We start from the raw sequence: 19,626 nt of genomic DNA on the forward strand, positions 1-19,626 counted from the left end.
GACTAGGCTGTCCTGGAACTCACTATGTAGACTAGGCTGTTCTGGAACTCATTATGTAGACTAGGCTGTCCTGGAACTCACAAAGATCAGCCTACTTTCATTCTTATCACTCAGTACCGTATGTCCGTCTGACTTTCTCCATGTCTCACTGGCAAATCTCCTGTGCCTCTGTTTCTTCCCAAAGTCCCTACCTCTGCCTGGAAGTCCCTCTTGTCCTCTCCTACCTAGCTGTTGGCCATTCAGCTGCTTATTAAACCCACCAGAAGGTGCCTTAGGCAGGCAAGGGAAGAGAGAAGCACATCTTCACAGTGTGTTCAAACATCCCGCAAACACCCCTCTAATCCCCGAAGGCAGCCCCCTGAGAGTATTTCAAATACACTCTTTTTTGAAATAGTTACTTTTATTATTTTATGTGTATGAGTATTTTGCCTGCATGTATACCTTGCACCTCATTTGAGTCTGGTGCCCAAGGAAGTGGTGAGCCTCCACATGGGTGCTTGGAATCAAACCTGGGTCCTTGGCAAGCACTAGAAGGATTCTTAACCACCAAAGCAACTGTTCAGGCCCACACACAGACTCTAAAGGTAATTCTATCAGCTGCCATGTGGTATCCACTGCACGAGACGACCTGACGATCTTCAGGGTGCTGCCGACCCAGCGGCTCGGAGACTTGGAACCTCTGCTCCACTTCAGCGTTCACAAAGCAAAGCTGCTGTTTCCACATGGTACTGCCTTAGTGAAATCACTGTTATGAACATCTCATTCTTCCTACGGTAGTGAAATGCTTGAGTCAAACTACGTTAAAAAGAAGTTTATTTAAGCTAGTCATTCAGGAGAGACAAGGTTAAGGAGGGATGTACCTGGTGATGGAAGAACTTTAAAGTGTGCATGCGCATGTGTGTGTATGTGTGTGTGTGTGTTCTGGTCTTAGTTTCCCTTTTTTTTTTTTTTTTTTTTTTATTTCGAGACAAGGTTTCTCTGTGGTTTTGGAACCTGTCCTAGAACTAGCTCTTGTAGACCAGGCTGGCCTCGAACTCACAGAGATCCGCCTGCCTCTGCCTCTCGAGTGCTGGGATTAAAGGTGTGTGCCACCGCCCAGCTAATATGTGTTGTTTTAATATGTGTTGTGTGCTTTGGAAAGACACATGGCTACACCTAAATATGACAACCTCAGGTGTCATTCTTAACATACAGTGTCTCTCATTGGCCTGGAGTTCACCAATTAGGCCAGAGTGTCTGGCCAGTGCATCCCCAGGGATCCTCCTGTCTCTGTCTCCCAGCAGTAGGATTACAAGAACACATCACCATGACTGGCATGTTTTCTGTGGGTTCTGGGGATTGAACTCAGGTCCTCATGCTTGCACGGTGATCCCTTCACTAACTGAGCTGCTTTCCAGTCCCCCGAAGTCCTATTTCTTATTTAATTATTTCGCAGGTGAGGGAGAGCACACACACACCACCACGACACAAGTGCAGAAGGCAGGGGACAGCTTTCAAGGGTCAGCCCTCACTTCTGTCTGTTGAGCAGGGTTCTCTGGGAGTGTCTGCCGCTTCGCAGAACACCATTGTGTCTCTATTCTGATCTCACACAGGAGTATCGGGACTAGAGATACGTGCCAGTGCATCTGGACACTCAAGTTGTCAAGGTAGCACAGAACTCTATCCCTCCGCTACCCCAAAAGCTCCACTTCAAAACACAGAACCAGACTAAGTTCCTGTGCTCTCTCTCATTCCCTTTCTCTTTGGTGTAGTGTTTTTTGGGGAAAAAAATGGCCCCCGGAGGGAGTGGCATTATTAGGGATGTGACCTAGTTTGAGTGTGTGATCTTGTGGGAAGAAGTATGTCACTGTGGAGGTGGGGCTTTGAGGTCTCATATATGCTCAAGCCACACCCGATGAGATAGACCACTTCCTGTGCGAGATGTAGAGCTCTTGGCTACCTCTCTAGCACCATGTCTGTCTGGAGGCCATCCTCTCCCGCCATGATGATATGGACTGAGCTTCTGAACTATAAGCTACCCAATGAAATGTTTTCTTTTATAAGAGTTGCTGTGGTCATGGTGTCTCTTCACAGTGATAGAAACCCTAGCTAAGACACAGGGTCTCTCTGTATAACTGCTCTGAATGTACCGGAACTCTCAGAGATCTACCTATCTCCGCCTCCTGAGTGCTGGGATTAAAGGACTGCACCACCAAGCTCAGCAGGTCCCTGCTCTCCTACTGCCCCACAGTGGGGGTTAAATTTCCACACAGGAACCCTTACAGAACACACTATCCAAACCCCAGCACCGCATGCGACTTCCATTTGCCTTAGCCTCCGAGGTGAATCCAAGAGACAACACGACTCTACTCCTCTCTTCTGCATTTCTTTTTTTTTTTTTATTTAACTTTATTTTATATGCATTGGTGTGAAGGTGTCAGATCCCCTGCAACTGGATCTTCAGACAGTTGTGAGCTGCCATGTGGGTGCTGGGAATTGAACCCGGATCCTCTGGGAGAGCAGTCAGTACTCTTAAGCACTGAGCCATCTCTCCAGCCCCAACTCTCCCTCTCTTCTGCATTTCTGAAGTGTGACACAGACGCCACTTGTCACATCCAAAACCTACACCTTCGTGAGAGTGTCCCAGGAGGTCGGAAGCAACCTCAGGCAAGTCCACCCTATCCCACACATAACTTTAATTCATGCCAAATGAGGATGGTCAGCTTAGGCTACACTGAAAGTCCAGTTGGACCTGTAGCCAGACAAGGAATGCAGAACACAGTACCAAAGCCTCCTGGGGCACAAGGATCACACAGCAGCTTCCCTGCGGACACACAGAGGGGAGGCACCGGAGAGCAAACACCTCCTTTGCCCAGGCCCCACATGTAGAAGCAGGTGTTCAAACGGCAGCGCGACCAGGCTGGTTGTGTTTGCCACTGAAGGCAAGGCGGAATAAACAGATTTGAGAAAGCCAGGCTTGTCCCAGGCTTTATAATGAGCAAGGTAAATATTTGGTCCCAGTCCAGGAAAGACGACCGGTAATCCCATTCCCTGCTATCATTTTCCCCTCTTGTTCACCCGTCCTGCAAACCTCTGCCGTGCCTGCCCTACTCTCTGTGTGCTGGTGTTGGTCTGGGTAATGACATTGGTTGAGCGTGGTCCTGGGGTGGGAGGAGCAGAGAACAGAAAGCTTCACGAAGTGAGCTTATGCCGGGTGGTGTGCAGCCCCCACTATGAGAATCACAGCATGGGTGGGGACAGGGTAGAGCATTCTTCTCAGGTGGGGTAGTGGAACGACACACAGATGCGGGTCCTGGCCTGGTGCTTCCTACATTCCAGCTTCTCTCGAAAGGAGGGCTCCCAGGGGGGACTTTCAGGAGCAGTTTGCGGGGAGTAGCAGATACTGGGCATTGCACGTGCTGATTCAGCTAAGGGGGCAAAGTCAGCTTCTCCAAGAGCCTGTTTCCTCTGAACAGTTGCAAAGCATATGCCATAGCTTGGGTCTGCAGTGGCTTCCACAGGCTCACTTTGTGAGTGATCAGTCCCCAGCTTGCAGCAGTGTTCAGGACTCTGGGAACCCGGCTGGTGGAAGCTGGCCACTGGGAGCCCAGCCTTTAAAAGTTATACCACCATGGTTCTGAGTAGCTCTTGTTTCCCACCGCACAGAGAAGCAGCTGCAGAGAGAACCTCTTGGCCACATCTCAGAAGTTATGATGAACTAAAACTGCAAGCCAAATCTTTCTCCCGGAAGTTGTTTCCGTCCAGTATCGCAATCACGGTGACGCAGAGAGAACTGACATACCTATGATTCTAGAAAGCACACCTGGAGCACAGACCTTCCTCTGCTATTTGTTCGCTGTGTGTCCTGTACATCTTATTAAATGAGGCAGACAGGTGCTCAGCTCCCCATTGCTGTGCTTAGGTTGGGGGATAAGCCACTTGTACTGGAGCACTTACTAGCTGTTGTTCCTGTCCCCCCAACCTTCTTCCGGGCCACTGTACTTTTAGAACGTTGTTCTGGGATGGCTGGGCCATGGCTGCTGGGGCGTTTATTAAGGAGTTGCCGCTTGGACTCACATCTGTGAAAGGGAAGGGAAGGAAGTGGAACTAGGAACGAGAGTGGCGCTGACACACAGGGCCGATGGTGACCTTGACTTCCCCATGGGGAGCTCCTGGACTGTGAAGGACCTTTGGAATCATCTTGAATCAAGCCACGCATCCATCAGGTGCCAGTCACCCCGAGTGATCTGCACCCTGAAACCACTCACAGAAACTGGGAGCGTCACTTCCTCGAGGGGACAACATGTCACAGTGCCTACTACACAAACAGTAGCCAGCATAGGGTGCCAGCTGCCACCGGGAAGTGGCTGTTCCAGATGTTTCTGCTCTAAAGGTTGCTGTCATCATCAGTCAGATAACAGTTCTAAAGGGCCCAGCGTAAGATAGTGGCTGCATAAACACTTGACAGCTAGAGGCAGTAAACTTGGTCAAGATTACAAGGTGAAAGGAGTTGGAAGGAGAACTTTGAATTTGGACCAGAGGTGCTCAGCTCCCTCCTGGTGCCTAGAGGGCATCCTTCCTGGACTCCAGGCTGTGGTAGGAACACACACAGCTGAGGGTCCCTTGGGTTTGTAAATGACCCTTGGTATCAAGTCCCTCCCCACCCTTCCCAGGAGGGCATCTTGGTGCTACCTAGAAGTTCTACTACACAAGAGCGTGGCAGTGATGGTGGGCACTGGGCCGCCAGAAGGCAGCCTCGCAGCCTCCAGCTCAGCCAGCCTGAAGTCAGGCCAAGACCAAAGTATAAGAAAGAGATTCCCTAGGTTCTGACCTCTCCCCAGTTACAGGCACTCTGCGGGAGGAAACCCACAGGCTCCAGTCCGCTCCAGATGTGCTCCAGTCCGCTGGAGCAACACAGCCACCTGCCCTCCCCACAGCCCTCTCCTTCTAGAACTGCTCTGGAGGGAAAAACCTTTGAGTTTGCTGCCCTAACTCTGCCCCTGAAGTCATGGCCAGAGGAAGAGGGGACAGGAAGCACTGGGAGGAGTCTCAGCAGGTGCCCCCACCCCCAGCCCTCTTCTATTTATCTCAGCTTCCTTGGGGTGGGAAGAAATGGGGTGGGCTCTGGATGGACCAGTTGACCTGAGCTAATGGAACTGCAAGAGCAGGATTTATCCCTACTGCTTGTTCTGGCTTTTTGGAACCCATTCTCTCTGGAGGGATACCTTGCTCAGCCTAGATATAGTGGGGAGGGCCTTGGTCCTGCCTCAAAGGAATGTGCAAGACCTTGTTGACTCCCCGTGGGAAGCCTAACCCTCTGAGGAGTGCATTGGGAGTGAGATAGGGGGTAGGGGGAAGGTAGAGGGAGCAGGAGGTGGGGAGGAAGTGGGAAATGGATTTGGCATGTAAAATGAGAAAAGATATTTTTTATAATAAATTTTTAAAAATAAAAAAAAAGAAATGGAGGTAGGACCACCACATCTAAATTATAAAAATGACTAAAAAATTTGACTAATAAGCCGGGCCGTGGTGGCGCAGGCCTTTAATCCCAGCACTCGGGAGGCAGAGGCAGGCGGATCTCTGTGAGTTCGAGGCCAGCCTGGTCTACAAGAGCTAGTTCCAGGACAGGAACCAAAAAGCTACGGAGAAACCCTGTCTCAAAAAATAAAAAAAAAAAAATTGACTAATAAATTATAAATAAAAATTGGCTAATAGCCCAGCAGTGGTGGTGCATGCCTTTAATCCCAGCACTCAGGAGGCAGAGGCAGGTAGATCTTTGTGAGTTTGAAACCAGCCTGGTCTACAGAGTTCCAGGACAGGCTCCAAAGCTACAGAGAAACCCTGTCTCGAAAAACAAACAAACAAAAAAGTTGACCAGAAAAATGACTAATAAAAATTATCACAGTTGCCTTCCTGTGTAGTAGAATCCCCAGGGAGCACCTAGCTGCCCTCCTGGGTAGGGTGAGGAGAGGCTTGATGCCAAGAGTTCATTTACAAACCAGACAGACACTTAGCTGTGTGTTCTTATCACAGCCTGGAGTTCAGGAAGGATGCTATCCAGTCAGGCACCAGGAGGAGGCTTCTGGAGAGGATTTACTGCTAGGTCTTCCAAAGAACCAGAGCAGGGTTCCAACACCTACATCAGGCAGCTCACAGCCCCTGCTAACTCCTGTTCTGGGAGATTCAACTCTCTCTTCTGGCTCCAAGGTCATCCATATGCAGAGGGCAAACTCTCATGCAGACACATACAGAATATACATACACATACAGAAAACATACATACACATACAAAAAAATGAATTTTAAAAAATCACCAGGTTACTAGTTAAAATTAAATTTCAGATAAACAAGAAATAATGTTTTGATTTAAGCATTTCCTTTGCACTGTGAGGGACACACTGAAACAATTCTTAGTTGTTTCTCTGAAATTCAAAGGCAATTGGGCTTCCTTTGTTTCCACAGAAGGGCCCAGGCCTTGGGCTGCCAGTCTGAGAGGCAGACTGTGTGTGAGACCACACCAGGGTGGAGGGGGGCTGTAAAGAAGGTCCCTGTGCCTCCTCAAGAAAGCACAAAGGAAGACAGCAGTGAAGCCCCAGTCTGCCAAATCCCACAGTGAGAAAGCAGGTGGGGCCCCAGGTAGCCAACACTTTCCTGTCAGAGATGTAGGCTCAGCCAGATGCCATCCTTGACACCCAACACACCTATCCCCTGAGGCACAGGGTGAACACTGATCAAGATTGGGCTAAGACAACTGGCCTCACTTCAGTGGAGAACGGCTTCACAAGGCCTTTGTTGTGTCTTCCATGAAGGGAGAGGAGCACCAGACAGCAGTCACCTGCTGCTTCCGGTCTCCCCCCAGAAGCCCAGTTCCCCAGAAGTCTGGGCTGTGAGGCTGCCTGCTTCAGTGCTCTCTCTAAAAAGAACGGTAACAATTGCTGTACTGAACATATTCTCTTGCTCAGGTGTTATACTTTATCTTTGCAGCAAACTCTAAGGTAAATGCTGTCAGAACGGTCTCCACAGTTCCCATCATCCCCATTTTATAGACAAGGAAACCGAGGTTCCAGTGACTTAAAATTACCAAAGCCCCTGGTTAGTTCTCAGTAGAAAAGGATTCTACCCTGGGTCTGTGTGTCTCTGGGCCTAGGGGTCCACAATCTGCTCCCAGCCTGCTCCCATAGTGTCTTCCCTGTATCTGACCTATGACTGGGAAGGGTAAAGGAATGGCCTGGTCCCTCGGTCTCTAGACTGAAAGATAAAGTAGTGTTTGTTGGGAGATTAGATCTTGTTGAAAGTAGACTGTTCCGATATATACTCAACAACCCTTCCGGTGTGCCGGGTCCCCAAACAGCATCATGGGAAGGAACCAGCTTGGGACTTATCTGTCCAGCTCCCTTCCAGAGGAAGCCCCTCCCAGGGCCCCGACTAGGCGCCACCTCAGCCTCTCCTTCATCACAGGAGGTCAAGTCTTTGTCCCGACTCTGATAAACAAACAAAGCAGCTGAGGCGTGTGTGGGGCTGAAGGTCTGGGGCCCATGCTCCACCCACAGAGATAGGCGTGGCCTTCCTCCCAGGGTCTGCAGCAGAAGCCCTGGGACAGTGAGGTCACTTAGACAAGAGGGCCAAGCTCAGACCCATCTGCGAATGGATAACTTGAGGCTGCAAAGGAAGCCTGGAACCCTGCCTGAACTTTTTTGCCTCTTCCCAACAAGTGCACATATAAGTTTGGCACCTACGGGTTGCCTCACACTGGAGAACCGTTCACAGTGATGGTCTCCATCCAGGTGACCAAGCAGCCTCCCCAGTCCACACTCACAGGGAGATCTTCCACCCCCATGACCCTCCCTCCACTCCTACCTTCCTCTCCCCTCCCACTCGGTCAGATCAGAGCCACAGGAAGCAGGGCCAGCAAGAGTGCAAAGTGAGAGCCAAGATGGGGAAGTTTATTCTCCAGGAATCATCTAAACACATGGGAGAGTATTTTTAGCCCCTGTCTCCTACCGGGATGCCAGACCTAAACACAGGGAAGGAGAGGTGGCCCCTTGGGAATAGAAGCAGCCACTGGAAATAGGGTGGGAAAAGGGTACGGCAGACCCCACCCTGTCCCTCAGAGTGGCCTGTCTTCCTGGATGGCTCTGATGAAGAAAGTTGACTATGGGAACTTCAGGAAGCACAGAGTGATCCTAGGCTGTGACCCCAGGGTCTGACCCCAGGCTGTGACCTCAGGGTCTGACCCCAGGCTGTGACCCCAAGCTGTGATCCCAGGGTCTCACAGGTTTCTTCCCCTCTATACTGCAGAAAACAGTTGAGTCCCACAGTCAGCACATAGCAGGGGTTCAATAAACATTCTTCATAGTCTGTGCTGGGAACCTTCCAGAAAAGGGACAGTGGAGCTCAGAGAGATCTGGCCACGGCCTTTGTGCTTCCCCAGGCTGGCATCTGCAGGGAGGCACACATCTGCAGGGAAGCACACATCTGCAGGGATGGAGTTGTGCATCCAGTGCCATCACCTAAGCAGAAGAATGAGAAAGGAAGGAAGGCTGGGGCGCAGTCAGAGCAGGCTCCCTCCCTCGCAAGTAAGGAGGCACTGGCAGGCCCCATGCCCTTGGGGAGAACTGCCTCAGGAGCCAAGCAGCCTGGGAACAAGCCACTAGAGCCACCTTCTCCAGATGGGGGTCAACACAGAGCCAGTGAGTTCACTCAGAAGAGGTTGTTCTTCAGTGACGCACACTGACAGGAAGAAATGCCCCTCAACCTTCTTGTGTGGGGCCAAAGCCAGGGAGCAAGCTGCCCACTCGTGGTGGCCAGCCAACTGAATGGCTTCACAGGGAGTGATGCCAGAACCGCAGAGCTGGTCTGAGGCCTGGATGAGCACAGCCCACTACATTAATTCCGCTAGGCTGATTGTGGAGCATGTCCTGGGCCTTCCACCTGGAGTGGAAAAGTCAGACCTCCTCTGGTCACTTGCAAAGAGCTAGAACTTTCTGCTTCTGCTGCTACTTTATTTGCTGAAGGCCAGGTGGAGGACAGGGGAGTGGGGAGGGAGATGGCAGGAGGGGTGTGAGGGAGAGAAAGGGAGTGGAGGAGCAGTTGGTTGTCCAGTGCAGTAGTGGCTGTTCTGACCTCAGAGTCCAGAGCCTGGGGAGGAGGCAGCTGAGATGCCTGCAGTTCAGGCTTCCTGGGAACTAGAGGAGAATGCTTGGTCCACACACCCCCTGCTGACACAGGCTGCCTGCTGTTGCCATGACTACACAATACCACCACCATTCCAGCTGGGTGGTCATTGGTGAAGCAGGAGGAAGGTGCTTATTATTGGCCACAAATAGAAAAGAGAGTGAAAAGGCTGGTTTGTAGGGGGTATATGGCCATTCATCCTACCCCAGGCTTAGCTGAGTGGGGGTGCTGGGACCATTGTCCCCTCCAACCTGGCCCTCCTCGGGTTAACAGCAACAGGACAAAAACCTCATGTGTCCCAGTGGTTTACACCTTCCTATGGGGACACACGCCTCTCCTCTCCTCGGCCCCAGGCAGAACAGCCTGACTCTGGCTTGGATCCAGCTCTCCTGTTGACCTCCTATGACCTCACCCTCAAAACCCCAACATTGCCATGGATGGGGCCTACCATCTTTCCTTCTGTCTCTCCACTCACCCTCCCTGCAGTCCCTCCTTGGGAAAAATCCACAAGAGAGACATGACGAGAGGACACCTGACCCTTTTCCTGTCACACCTATTGCTGACCCATGAGCAGATCCTGCCCTGGACATGAGCCTGGGAACCTGGGAATTGGCTCCACCTTGTTTTTGCCTCTGCAACCCAGTGCCACAGAAGAGCGCATCCTGGCTGGCCCTGGGCGCTAACCCACAGGTGGTCCAGGATCTAGAATACCCAGTCTGTCTATCCCTACGCCTCTGACTGATGCTCTGTTCTTCCTCCCCCTGCTTCCTGATGGGCAGCCTGCCCCACTCCCTGCCTGAGTGTTACTGAACCCTGGTGGCCTCCTTCCCTTGCAGATAGATGCACCTGGCCCTGACCGTCCACGAAACTGCAGCTGCCCTTCCTAGTCTCTGTCACTGCCTTCCGACCTCTTGAACAACATGAGTCTTTTGTCCACGTCCTGGACTGAGAACCCCAGCCATCTCCCTGTTTTGTCCCATTCCCTCCCAGTTATCTGCCAAGCTCCAGGGCAAATGAATGAATCCCTGTTCACCACCACAGCATTTCCAGGCTCCACCTGAGGGGTGGGTACCCAGCACCTCAAGGTATCTCCACTCTAGCTCAAACGTGTAGCCTTCACCTAGCCTATTCTTAGGCTTCAGTTTCCACCACTTTTACTCTGACCCAAGAGCCTGGCTCAGAAGTCCTCTGACGTTTTTTCGTGTTGCTACTCCAAGGTCCTTTTAACGCCTTTCTGAGGCTAAGACGTGAGGGAGTATGCATTGATAGAGCAATTCATATACTCAGGCAGGGTCATACCTACTTGGGAGAAATCTCCAGGGCCTTAAGGTCCTTGTCCTGTCAGGACTGGGGTGAAGGGAACAAGGTGATTTTCAAAGGTTTAAAAAAAAGACTTACAAAGGGTTTCTCCAAAAATATATGCATATTTTATTTTGTTCAGTTGTGGGAAGGGCCTGATGGTCAGGGTCTCCCTTAGTAACCAACCCTGGGTGGCCTAGAATTCCCTATGGAGAACAGGCCGGGCTCAGTCTCAGAGATCCACATGTCTCTGCCCCCACCAGTGCTGGGATTAAAGGTGCGTGCCTCCACGGCCAGCTACCCGTACTTTAATAATCCCCAAAATCCAACCTGCAAGTCTAGGAAAGTGAAGCCGTATCCTCTAAAGGCTGAGGTCAGAGGTCACATATCCAGAAGCGGTCCATCACTGGAGGAAGCCGGCCAGCAGGTAGGTGAGTGTAGGGACCACCAGGGTAGGCAGGGGCAAAGCCAGCAGCTGTCCTGGGGCGTGGGACCTGAACACCTGGCGGTCTCCGAGCTGCTGCACGGGCCTCACGTTGTCCTCCATAGCGAGCTTCTGTTCTTCATCGTAGAAGAGCCGCTTGGAGAATTCCAGGAACTGTGAGAGATGGGACCCGGCTCAGCAGGTGGAGCCATGTTCCTTGTGTGACCTCAGGCCAGAGGCGTCACCTCTCGGAGCCGGAGCCATGTCAGAAAGGAAGAGGGGGGCTCGGAATGACTACCATGAGTATAGAATGTGGCGTTTGTGGGGAGCTGAGTTCCGTTGTCTTCCCTTTCCTCTACCAGTCCCTTCTCAGCCCTGTTAGCGTCACTGTTGCTGTGGTACAGTGGCTCTTGAAGGTGACCGTTCTTCAGCCTCAGCTGAAGGAGCTCAGGGGACCCCAGCCCTAGAGTATCTGATTCAATAGAAGTGGAGTGAGCCTAAGAATAGACAAGTCTAGAAAGTTCTCACTGGTGAAGATGTTGATGTCACCCTTTGAGAATCACTGCTACAAACCCAAGGGATTTTGGTCCTTTGGGCTTCCTGCTGTCTATTGTGGACTCAAGTGTTGTTTGTTGGATGGCTCCCTGATAGCACTAAGGAAGTTGTTCCCCACACTAACCAGTCAGCTCCCCCACTTTTCTGGAAGCCTATTCTGGGCACCCTTTCCACGACTTCCCACAGGGCCCCCTATTCAGGAAAGCGGCGAACAGCCTTCTCTCCAGCCTGTCTCCGCTAGCGGAAACCTAAGGACCCCTGCAATGATCCCCATCTCCCTACCCCAGAGATCTGTGGAGCAAGCAGCGAGGGCTTGAAGGAGCTGGACTCCATAGGGAGAATGCACCTTGCCCTAGGCCTGCGTACCTGGTCCTTGTGGAGCTTAATGGGCTCCTCGAACACAGTCCAGACGACTGTCTCATCACAGGTTGGCGTGGTCAGCGAGCCCTGGTAACGGAAGTAGTGAACCAGTTTCTCCTTCTTAGGAAGCATGTCCTCTAGGGAGATCTCATTCACTGTGGTGTTTGTACCTAGGTGGGGGACAAAGTCCCTTACATATGGCACTCTTGAAAGTTGCTACCCCAGCACCTTTGCCCCTTCCATTATGGGAAGAAGCCATCTCCTCCCCAGTCCTGACTCACTGGGTTTGGAGATACGGGACAGCGCCTCCACCAGGGGCTGGAAGGCCTTGTTCTCCTCATCTCCCACCTGGAATGGGAGGGACAGGAGCTAAAGAGAGGTTCTGGGGAGCTGCTGGGGACAAGCAGCTCTTTCTGGAGGACAGCCAGCCTCCAGACTTGAGGGGATGGGAGTCCCACCTCAATCATGAATGCCAGCACTGCGTTCTTGTCCTTGGAGTCCTCAACTGCGTTGCTTGATGTCCCCTTCTCGTGTACGATGTGCATCTAGGGGGTGTGGATAGATGACGTATGGGGAGCTGAACCACCCATCCTGCCCACAGCGGCTCCATACCCAGAACCCAGCCCAGGCACCAGCTCGAAGGCACCTCACCTCCATGGCAAAGTGTTTCCCGTCAATACTGTGTTCTGAGCCTTTGTTCAAATCCTGTGACCAGTGCAGGTGCAACTGCACAGCCTGGTACTGTGCAGGCAGGTCTCCTCCAGTGATGAAGCTTCCGTTCCCCAGCATCATTTTCACTGGGGGACACCAGAGTGGGCAAAGTCCTCACACTGGCCTCCCGGTGCCCATGCCAAGCCCCCACCTTCACTAGGCCCTGAGAGGTGGGCAGGGGATGCAGCCTGCACTCTTACTGGCGGCCACACCGTCTCCCTGCTCACCTTGCTCTCCCCTACACCCATCCCAAAATGCACTCCTGTCCCGGGCCTGCCTCCGTTTTGACTCCCTCTGTGGTGACCTGGCGCCCCCAGGATAATGTCCAAACTCCTCAGCCCTGGGGAACCGTTCTGGGCGTGGGTCATCTCCTCCTGGCTTCCCTCTATGGCCTCTTCCCACACAGCTGCTCCTACTCACAGTTCCCCCACTCAAAACACCCAAGCAGTTTCACGCCTCTGTGCTTTTGCAAAGGTCGGCCCCTCCTTCCGGGAACATTCCCTCCCTTCACCCACCCTGTTCTGATGAAATGACTGAAAACACACCTAGCTGATGGAGCCTCCTCTCTAGAAGCTCGGTGGCTCCTCCCACCTCCAGGCCTGCCCGTCTAGCCCACACGAGACCCACCTGAGTGTCCATCGTTCTTGACTTCCCACCTCTTCTTTTGGTCATAGCCAAGGAAGGCGAAGGGCTTCAGGTCGGGGTTCACCTTTGCCTCCTTGGTGATGATGTTGATGGGGGACTGGTGGTTCTTCTGACAGTCCCCAGTCCATTGGTTAGGTCCTGAGCGGGCAGAAAGGGCTGAGAGTCAAGGGCACATTGACCCAGCGACATGAGTCAAGGTCTTTGGACGCTGGTAAGGTCCGGAGCAGGGTATGAGTCTCAGAATTCTGCCCTGGTGTTCTTCCTCCTCCTGCATGATGGCACAGGTAGGTGCGTGGGTCTCTGATGCGGCTGAGGGCTGGGGATTCGGAGAGAGGGGTTGGGGAGAAGCCAGCTTGCCATTGATGGGTGGCTAAGAGCTCTGGGATTCAAGTAACCTTAGGATGTTGAACTCTGGCTTTCTCAGTGGGAACCTGAACCCCTAAGGTGTTTCCAGAGAATATCGGGAAGATTAAAAGTTCCTGAGGGGGAGACACCTTTTCAGCTTTGGAAACCGTGGAGGACGACCCCCCCGGAAGAGCTGTGCCGGAAGGAACCTGGATCTGTCAAGACATTCTCTAGGGCACGGGAGGGAGGGAGAGCCAGACAGGCAACGCCAGCATTTAGCTAGGTAGGGGCAAGACAGTGGCAGTTCCTCAACACAGCAGGCTACAGGGAAATTGGTCAGCGTTAGGAAAAGTGCCAGGGAGGCAAGGGGGGTGTGGCTCGGCGGTAAAATGCTTCTTGTCTAGCACATACAGGACCCTGGATGACTCAGCACTCCAACAATAAACTCCTAAGAACCATCTCCCGCTTCCACCTCAAAGGGCTTGACCGGACTCAGCCTCCATTATGTGGGGGGAAAAATAGCAAATGTGCTGCTAATTTAGTTTCCGGGGTCAGCAGCCTCAGTGACATCCGCCGTCTCCTAGTCACTGAGTGCTGGATGCGCGTGCAGGTGCGCATGTGTTGGAAGGGGCTGCTGGTGGGCAGTACTCACCCTGGCAATTGCTGTTGGGCTCCTTGGCCTGGATCTCATAGCACCAGTGCTCACCTGGAACAGAGAAAGGAAGAATGTAAACCCTAGGCATGCGTGTGAATTGTTCACACAGCCCCGTGGACCAGAGCCTGGGAAAAAAAAAAAAAAAAAAAAACCCTGGTGTGAAAACTTGGGTGGGGATGGGAGCCTTCTGGAGTGTGGGACTGAAGTCCCCAGGGAAGTAGACTTAACGATCAAAGGAAAGGCTGATTGGAATGGTCTGTGCACACGACTGTAATCCCAGCACTGGGGTGGGGAACGGGGGAGCAGAGACAAACAGATCTCTTGTGTTCCAGGCCAGCCAGGGCTACGCAGAGAAACCCTGTCTGGAAAACACAAAAGTACAGCAAAGCCATCGTAGGAATGTCAGCAACACCGAGTACCATCATGATCTTAAAGGGCGATCTGAGGCTGCTCGCTTTGTCCCTGGGTCAGCAACCTCTTTTCCCTCCTGCATCCTGCCCGGAACCTAAAAGGAGGCTCAGTTGAGAGCGAAGGATGAGAACCCTCCTTTCTGGAACAATCTGAGTGGGTTCCAGCCTTCCAAGTCAGGCTGCCTTGGGGATGGGGAAGGAGGGTGCTGATGCAGGCCACAGGGGGATGGGCAACCCTTCCTTAAGGCCAGTGTTACTGAGGAAAGCAGCACAAAGAGCCATAGGGATGCAATCAAGTGTCCAAGGGAGCCATGCAGGGGCACGGCACAGCCTGGCATTCTGCATTTCTCCTGTAAAGTTAAATCTGCTCTAAAAATAAGGTCTACAGGAGAAAAAGACAGAGAGAGAGAGAGAGAGAGAGAGAGAGAGAGAGAGAGAGAGAGATATCCTCAGGGTGAATGAAGCTTTTCATCCAAAGTTAGAATTCTGACTTAGGAGCCCCGTGTTTAAGGATGGTCCCTTACTTTCTTTGGTTTTATCATCTGTGAAATGGAGCCAACATGCCCACCCATGAGACTAGAGAGGATTAAATGAGAGATTGTATGGTCTTCTCCAGGCAGCCCATACTCAGAAAAGTTCACAGACAATTCTGCCCCTCCTCCCTGGCCTCCTGTGGGCGAGCAGATGGCCAAAACTAAGCCAAGGCAGGAGAGGAAAAGCTGGAAAGAATTCAGGGGTGAGGACATTCCTAAGAAAAGTGCTGCGGGCTCAGCTCTGAGTCCCCACACTACATCACTAGCCCCTCCCTCTGGGAGCTTTCTGGGGTTTTGTCTTATTTTATTATTCTTCCAGGGCTAGGAATCAAACCCAGGACCTCACCCATGCCAGACAAGTGCTCCACCACTGAGCTATAGACCCAGTCCTTGGTTTTTTCTTCTTTGCCAGACACCATCTGCCTATATAGCTAGGCTTGGATAATAGGTGTGTGTTCCTGAGCTCTGCACCTCCATGCCCTATCTATCTCTTCCTGATTCTGGGCAGGGGACCGTCCCTGAAATGGAGACAGGGTGGAGAGGGAAGTATACAAATCTTTGTAACCAGGAGGAACAAGGTTCCAGGCTACAAGAGGAAGTCCTCCAGGAAAGCAGCCTCCAGTGGCCACTTTGGATTTTCTAGTTTCCTAGCCCTAGATCAGAGTTCATTCCTGCTGCTCAGCTAGCATGGCCACATTTCGAGGTCTTCCCCATGGTGGTCCTCTCTTTGCGAGCTGATGCGCTGGGGTGGTGTGCAGTGGCCGTCCCTCTCTAGGTGGGCCTAGTACCTCTGAAGCCAGAGTCTGTTCCCCTTCTTTCCAGGCCTGCTCTGTCTCTACCCCAAACTCTCAGACAGATGAAGGGCTGGCCAGTCACATGGAGGAGAGGAGCGGGTCCAGACTTCTTGAGTCTGCCCTGCCCTCAGAGGACCTGGAAATAGAACAGGCTTCAATGAAGAGTCCTAGGAGATGCGGCCCAAAGGGAAACTATTCCTGGGGAAGGCCACCTTTGGAGAGCAGAGCCCTCAGGCCCTGCCCCAGGGGGAATCCATCTGGGCACTTCTCAGGAATCTTCCCTCCTCTGATGCTGGCCCCAGCTCCCTGGTTAGTGTGACCTCTGCTCCATTGTCTTAATCACGGAGACTTTTGACCTGCTTGACTGAACACTCTTGTCACTACCCTCTCTCCAGGAGGTGGCGGCCAGAAAACACGATGCTCATTGAAGCAGAGGCCAGGGGTAAGGTAGACATCTTACAGCCAGTCAAGTGGCAGGGCACCAGTCAGCTCAGGCTCCCACACTTGCTTCTGAGGTGCAACCATTGCAAAGAATAAGCTGTTCACTGCCTCTGGCCATGTCCAAGATAAAGGACCTGGGAAGGATAGAAGCTCCCAGCTCTGGGTCCTACCTAAGCCCTGACAGAAGATGGGGTTAGAGACAAAACATTGCCCCTGGGGGAGCCACTGTTCTCCATCCCAGGCACAGGCTTCCTCTCCCCTCCGCTTTTTGAGGCAGGAAGGGTTGATTTTGGCTCCTGGTTCAGAGGTCTTTTAAGAAGACTGAAGTCATTTTAATGGACCTTGCTCACCCCACCCTCACACTGAGAGAAGGTGGAAGACTCTAGCAACCAGCTCAGCAGAACGCAAGTGTCCTGGGCAAAGTCTCAGCACCGGCTCAGCCCGGGGTCTGGGACCCTGAAGGGGTGAACTATCACCTCCTCCCTCTAAGCATTGCAACCCGGGCTCTTTCCAATCCCTGCAGTGTGACGCCTGAAGGAAAGAGGTCCTGGCGCTCTAACTGAAACAGTTCCTGTGAAGAGGTCAGCTGAGAGGATTCCTGCCTATGTAGCCCCGGGTCGTCGGCTGAGTCTCATGACCGTCCTGTGGAGTACTTCTGCCCAGAGCCTACAGGCACTGTGTAAATTCTCTTACCGATGATCCTTAAAACAGCACCCAGGAGCAGAGTTACTATACCTGCTTTGTAAACGACAAAACCCAAGGTGAACAGCTAGAAGGCACCCATTAATTTAAAAACATTTTTCTATTAAGTTGTTTCAAATATCCACCCTAACCTTGTTTTCAATATCTCTCTCTCTCTCTCTCTCTCTCTCTCTCTCTCTCTCTCTCTCTCGTTGTATTAGTTGTTCTTTTCTCTCCGCATAGGAAGGAGCTTTGGAGCTGTAGGATGCCCTACATCCTCCAAGCTAAGTCCCTCCTGCAGCAGGGAGCATTCTCTTTCCACCTCTGCGACCGAGAGCTTCCTCAATCCCTGCTCCCCCGCGCTCCATTATAAGGGGAGAGCACCTAACTCTGGAAGGGAGGTTTGGCCCATTGGAGGGGAAAACTTGCCCGCGGACTAAGAGATGAGGTCTTTGTGAAGAGCTGTGGGGTAGCGGAGAAGGTGCCAGCCTCTAGAATCTCCTTTAGCTCCTTATCAAATATTAACACTCCTCTACCGCTACCTCCCACCTGGAAGAATAATTAAGAGCTCGTGCTCACCATTAATCTTTAAACGAAAATCACCTTGTCCGGAAAGACCGGCTTGGCCGGGGACTTGGGTCTTGGGATGCCCCCCGCCAGGCTCCCAGTACAGCGCTGGAGGCTGGGGAGAAGGGAGCTTGCGGCTCAGAGGAACCCAAGGTGGGAAGAGGGGAACGCCGGGACCCCAAAACATCCAACCTCCTGCGCTTGTTCTGGGCGGGCAACAGCTACCAGCTCAGAGTCCCTGCAGGTCAGACGGCCACTCGCCACCCACGGGGAGACCCAGGCGAACCAAGGTGAGGAAAGGATCGTGCATCCGGGAGGGTCGGAGAAGCATCCTCACCACAGATCACAATGTGCGCCCGCCACGCGAATACCCCTCGGCCGCGCACATACAGCCGCGCACATGCGGGCACACGCTTCCCCGCAGCCGCCCGCGGACACGTGTAGGCGCCCACGCTCACGTATAGCCAGATACGCTGCACCCTCACGGTTCCCTGCACGAACCATGCGCAGCGGGAGCACACTGACAAGGGGAGCGCGGCTGGGGGCGCAGAGGGTCACCCAAGGGTACCTGCGGTAGAACTGGCTGCGTAAGCCAGCGCCAACAGAGCAAGAAGCAGCTGCATAGTGCTTGAGGGCAAAGACGCTGCCCGGCACAGAGTCAGGCACCGAGGAAGCCACTGGAGGCGTCGCGATCATGTCGGTTGAGGCTTTATAGCAGAGCCACGACGGGAGGGAGCCCCGACAGCAGGTCGTGGGAGGCGGCTCCTCCTCCTGGCGGAGCCTCCTCCCCTTTCTCGCCTCGTCCAGTCTCAGGTCTGAAAAGAATCCTCTCCCCGCCTACCCTACTACCTTAATCCGCGGTGAAAAGACCCCTCACCTACCTCGCGTCCCCAAGGTTTGGAAGTGTAGTCTTTTCACCCTGCCTCCATCCTACTCCTGGTCACTGATCCGGGAACAGATGGGCTATCTTGAGGTACCTGACCCACAGGGGTGTCTTCCCAGATTCGTAGCTTCCATTATGTTGCCACTAACCACTGTGCTGGGTCTCCTAATGTGTCTTTGGAATGAACTTGATTTGAGGCTGGGTGAATGTAACCGGTCTCGGGGGAGACCGAGAATCAGGAGGGCTGAAAACTTTGCTATGCTGGTTGTTGAAGAGAAGCCCGGTGAGAGGCTCTTTCAGATAGTGATAGCTGTTTCTTGAGGCTCATCATTTTCCTCTCAGGCTGTACCAAACTTGATTTTGTTTTAAGTTTTCTTTCTCGGTTCTGGAGATCCTCCTTTCCCCGCCCCTTCTTTTTCTTTCCTTATTTCTCATTCTTACCACTGGGCTACACCCAAACTAAATTCTAAGAAAACCGTGACTCTTCTTCCACTCTTAAGCCAAGCCCCCAAAGCTGCTATTACTAGTATTGTGTGTGTGTGTGTGTGTGTGTGTGTGCGCGCGCGCGCGCGCGCGTGTGTGCGCACGCGCCTGTGCCCGCGTGCTGAGCCAAGATGGGGAGGAGTGGAGAGTTGGGGACTGGAAAGGGTATGGACTTTTAAGGGGATGATAGTAAGGAGAAGAGTGGGGGAACGGGGCGGTGGGGGAGCGCGGGGGAAACACAATTGAAAGTTGGTTTGTAAAGTGGCTTACTAGGAAACCCCAAGGTGTCACAGGAGATAGGACTAGTTGCTATTGAGATGCCCTGACCTTGGGAAGAGAGAAAAAACAAGGGTCTAAGTGTACTCTCAAGTTCTCCCGTCAGTCAATTGAGGAAACCGTCTCCTATATCAGGAGAAATAGATCCCGCCTCGCTTCCAGACAAGCGCTTCTTGATGTCGGTCTCTGCGGTGATCCCCTGAATCTCCTGGAGAATCGGTGCATCCATGGGACGGAATCTGGGACGGGGTTGGGGAGATGGACGAGGAATCAGGCAGTACACCTGGACTCCTCCATCAACAGGAAGCCCCGTTTTCTGGTCCAGCTACTTCCCCATCCGTTGCCAAATTCTCATCACCCTCTCCTTGCCTCGACACCGGCTTTTGGACCCCTGAAAAGGAATGGCTTCAT

The 19,626-nt window shown here is 52.7% G+C and overlaps 1 protein-coding gene across 1 annotated transcript; it reads right to left on the bottom strand.

The window, feature by feature from the left end:
• Positions 1 to 10,557: 10,557 nt before the first annotated feature.
• On the bottom strand, positions 10,558 to 18,296 carry Ca4 (carbonic anhydrase 4). Its single transcript, XM_041665923.1, has 8 exons — positions 18,142 to 18,296; positions 14,145 to 14,198; positions 13,130 to 13,285; positions 12,443 to 12,588; positions 12,250 to 12,336; positions 12,073 to 12,139; positions 11,798 to 11,961; positions 10,558 to 11,050 (listed from the first exon to the last, which is right to left on the bottom strand). Exons 1-8 carry the CDS (start codon positions 18,194 to 18,196, stop codon positions 10,856 to 10,858), a joined length of 924 nt encoding a protein of 307 aa, XP_041521857.1. The 5' UTR covers positions 18,197 to 18,296; the 3' UTR covers positions 10,558 to 10,855.
• Between the last annotated feature and the right edge of the window lie 1,330 nt (positions 18,297 to 19,626).

Source organism: Microtus oregoni, unplaced genomic scaffold, assembly GCF_018167655.1.
Source record: "Microtus oregoni isolate MIOR12 unplaced genomic scaffold, Mior012 000015F_ref0000493, whole genome shotgun sequence".
Classification (NCBI taxonomy): Eukaryota; Metazoa; Chordata; class Mammalia; order Rodentia; family Cricetidae; genus Microtus; species Microtus oregoni.

Coding starts and splice junctions, on each gene's coding strand:
- Ca4 (XM_041665923.1), bottom strand. CDS start 18,196: ATGCAGCTGCTTCTTGCTCTGTTGGCGCTGGCTTACGCAGCCAGTTCT. Junction 14,199..18,141: donor CGCAGCCAGTTCTACCGCAG/GTACCCTTGGGT, acceptor TCTCTGTTCCAG/GTGAGCACTGGTGCTATGAG. Junction 11,962..12,072: donor GTCCCGTATCTCCAAACCCA/GTGAGTCAGGAC, acceptor TCCCCCACCTAG/GTACAAACACCACAGTGAAT.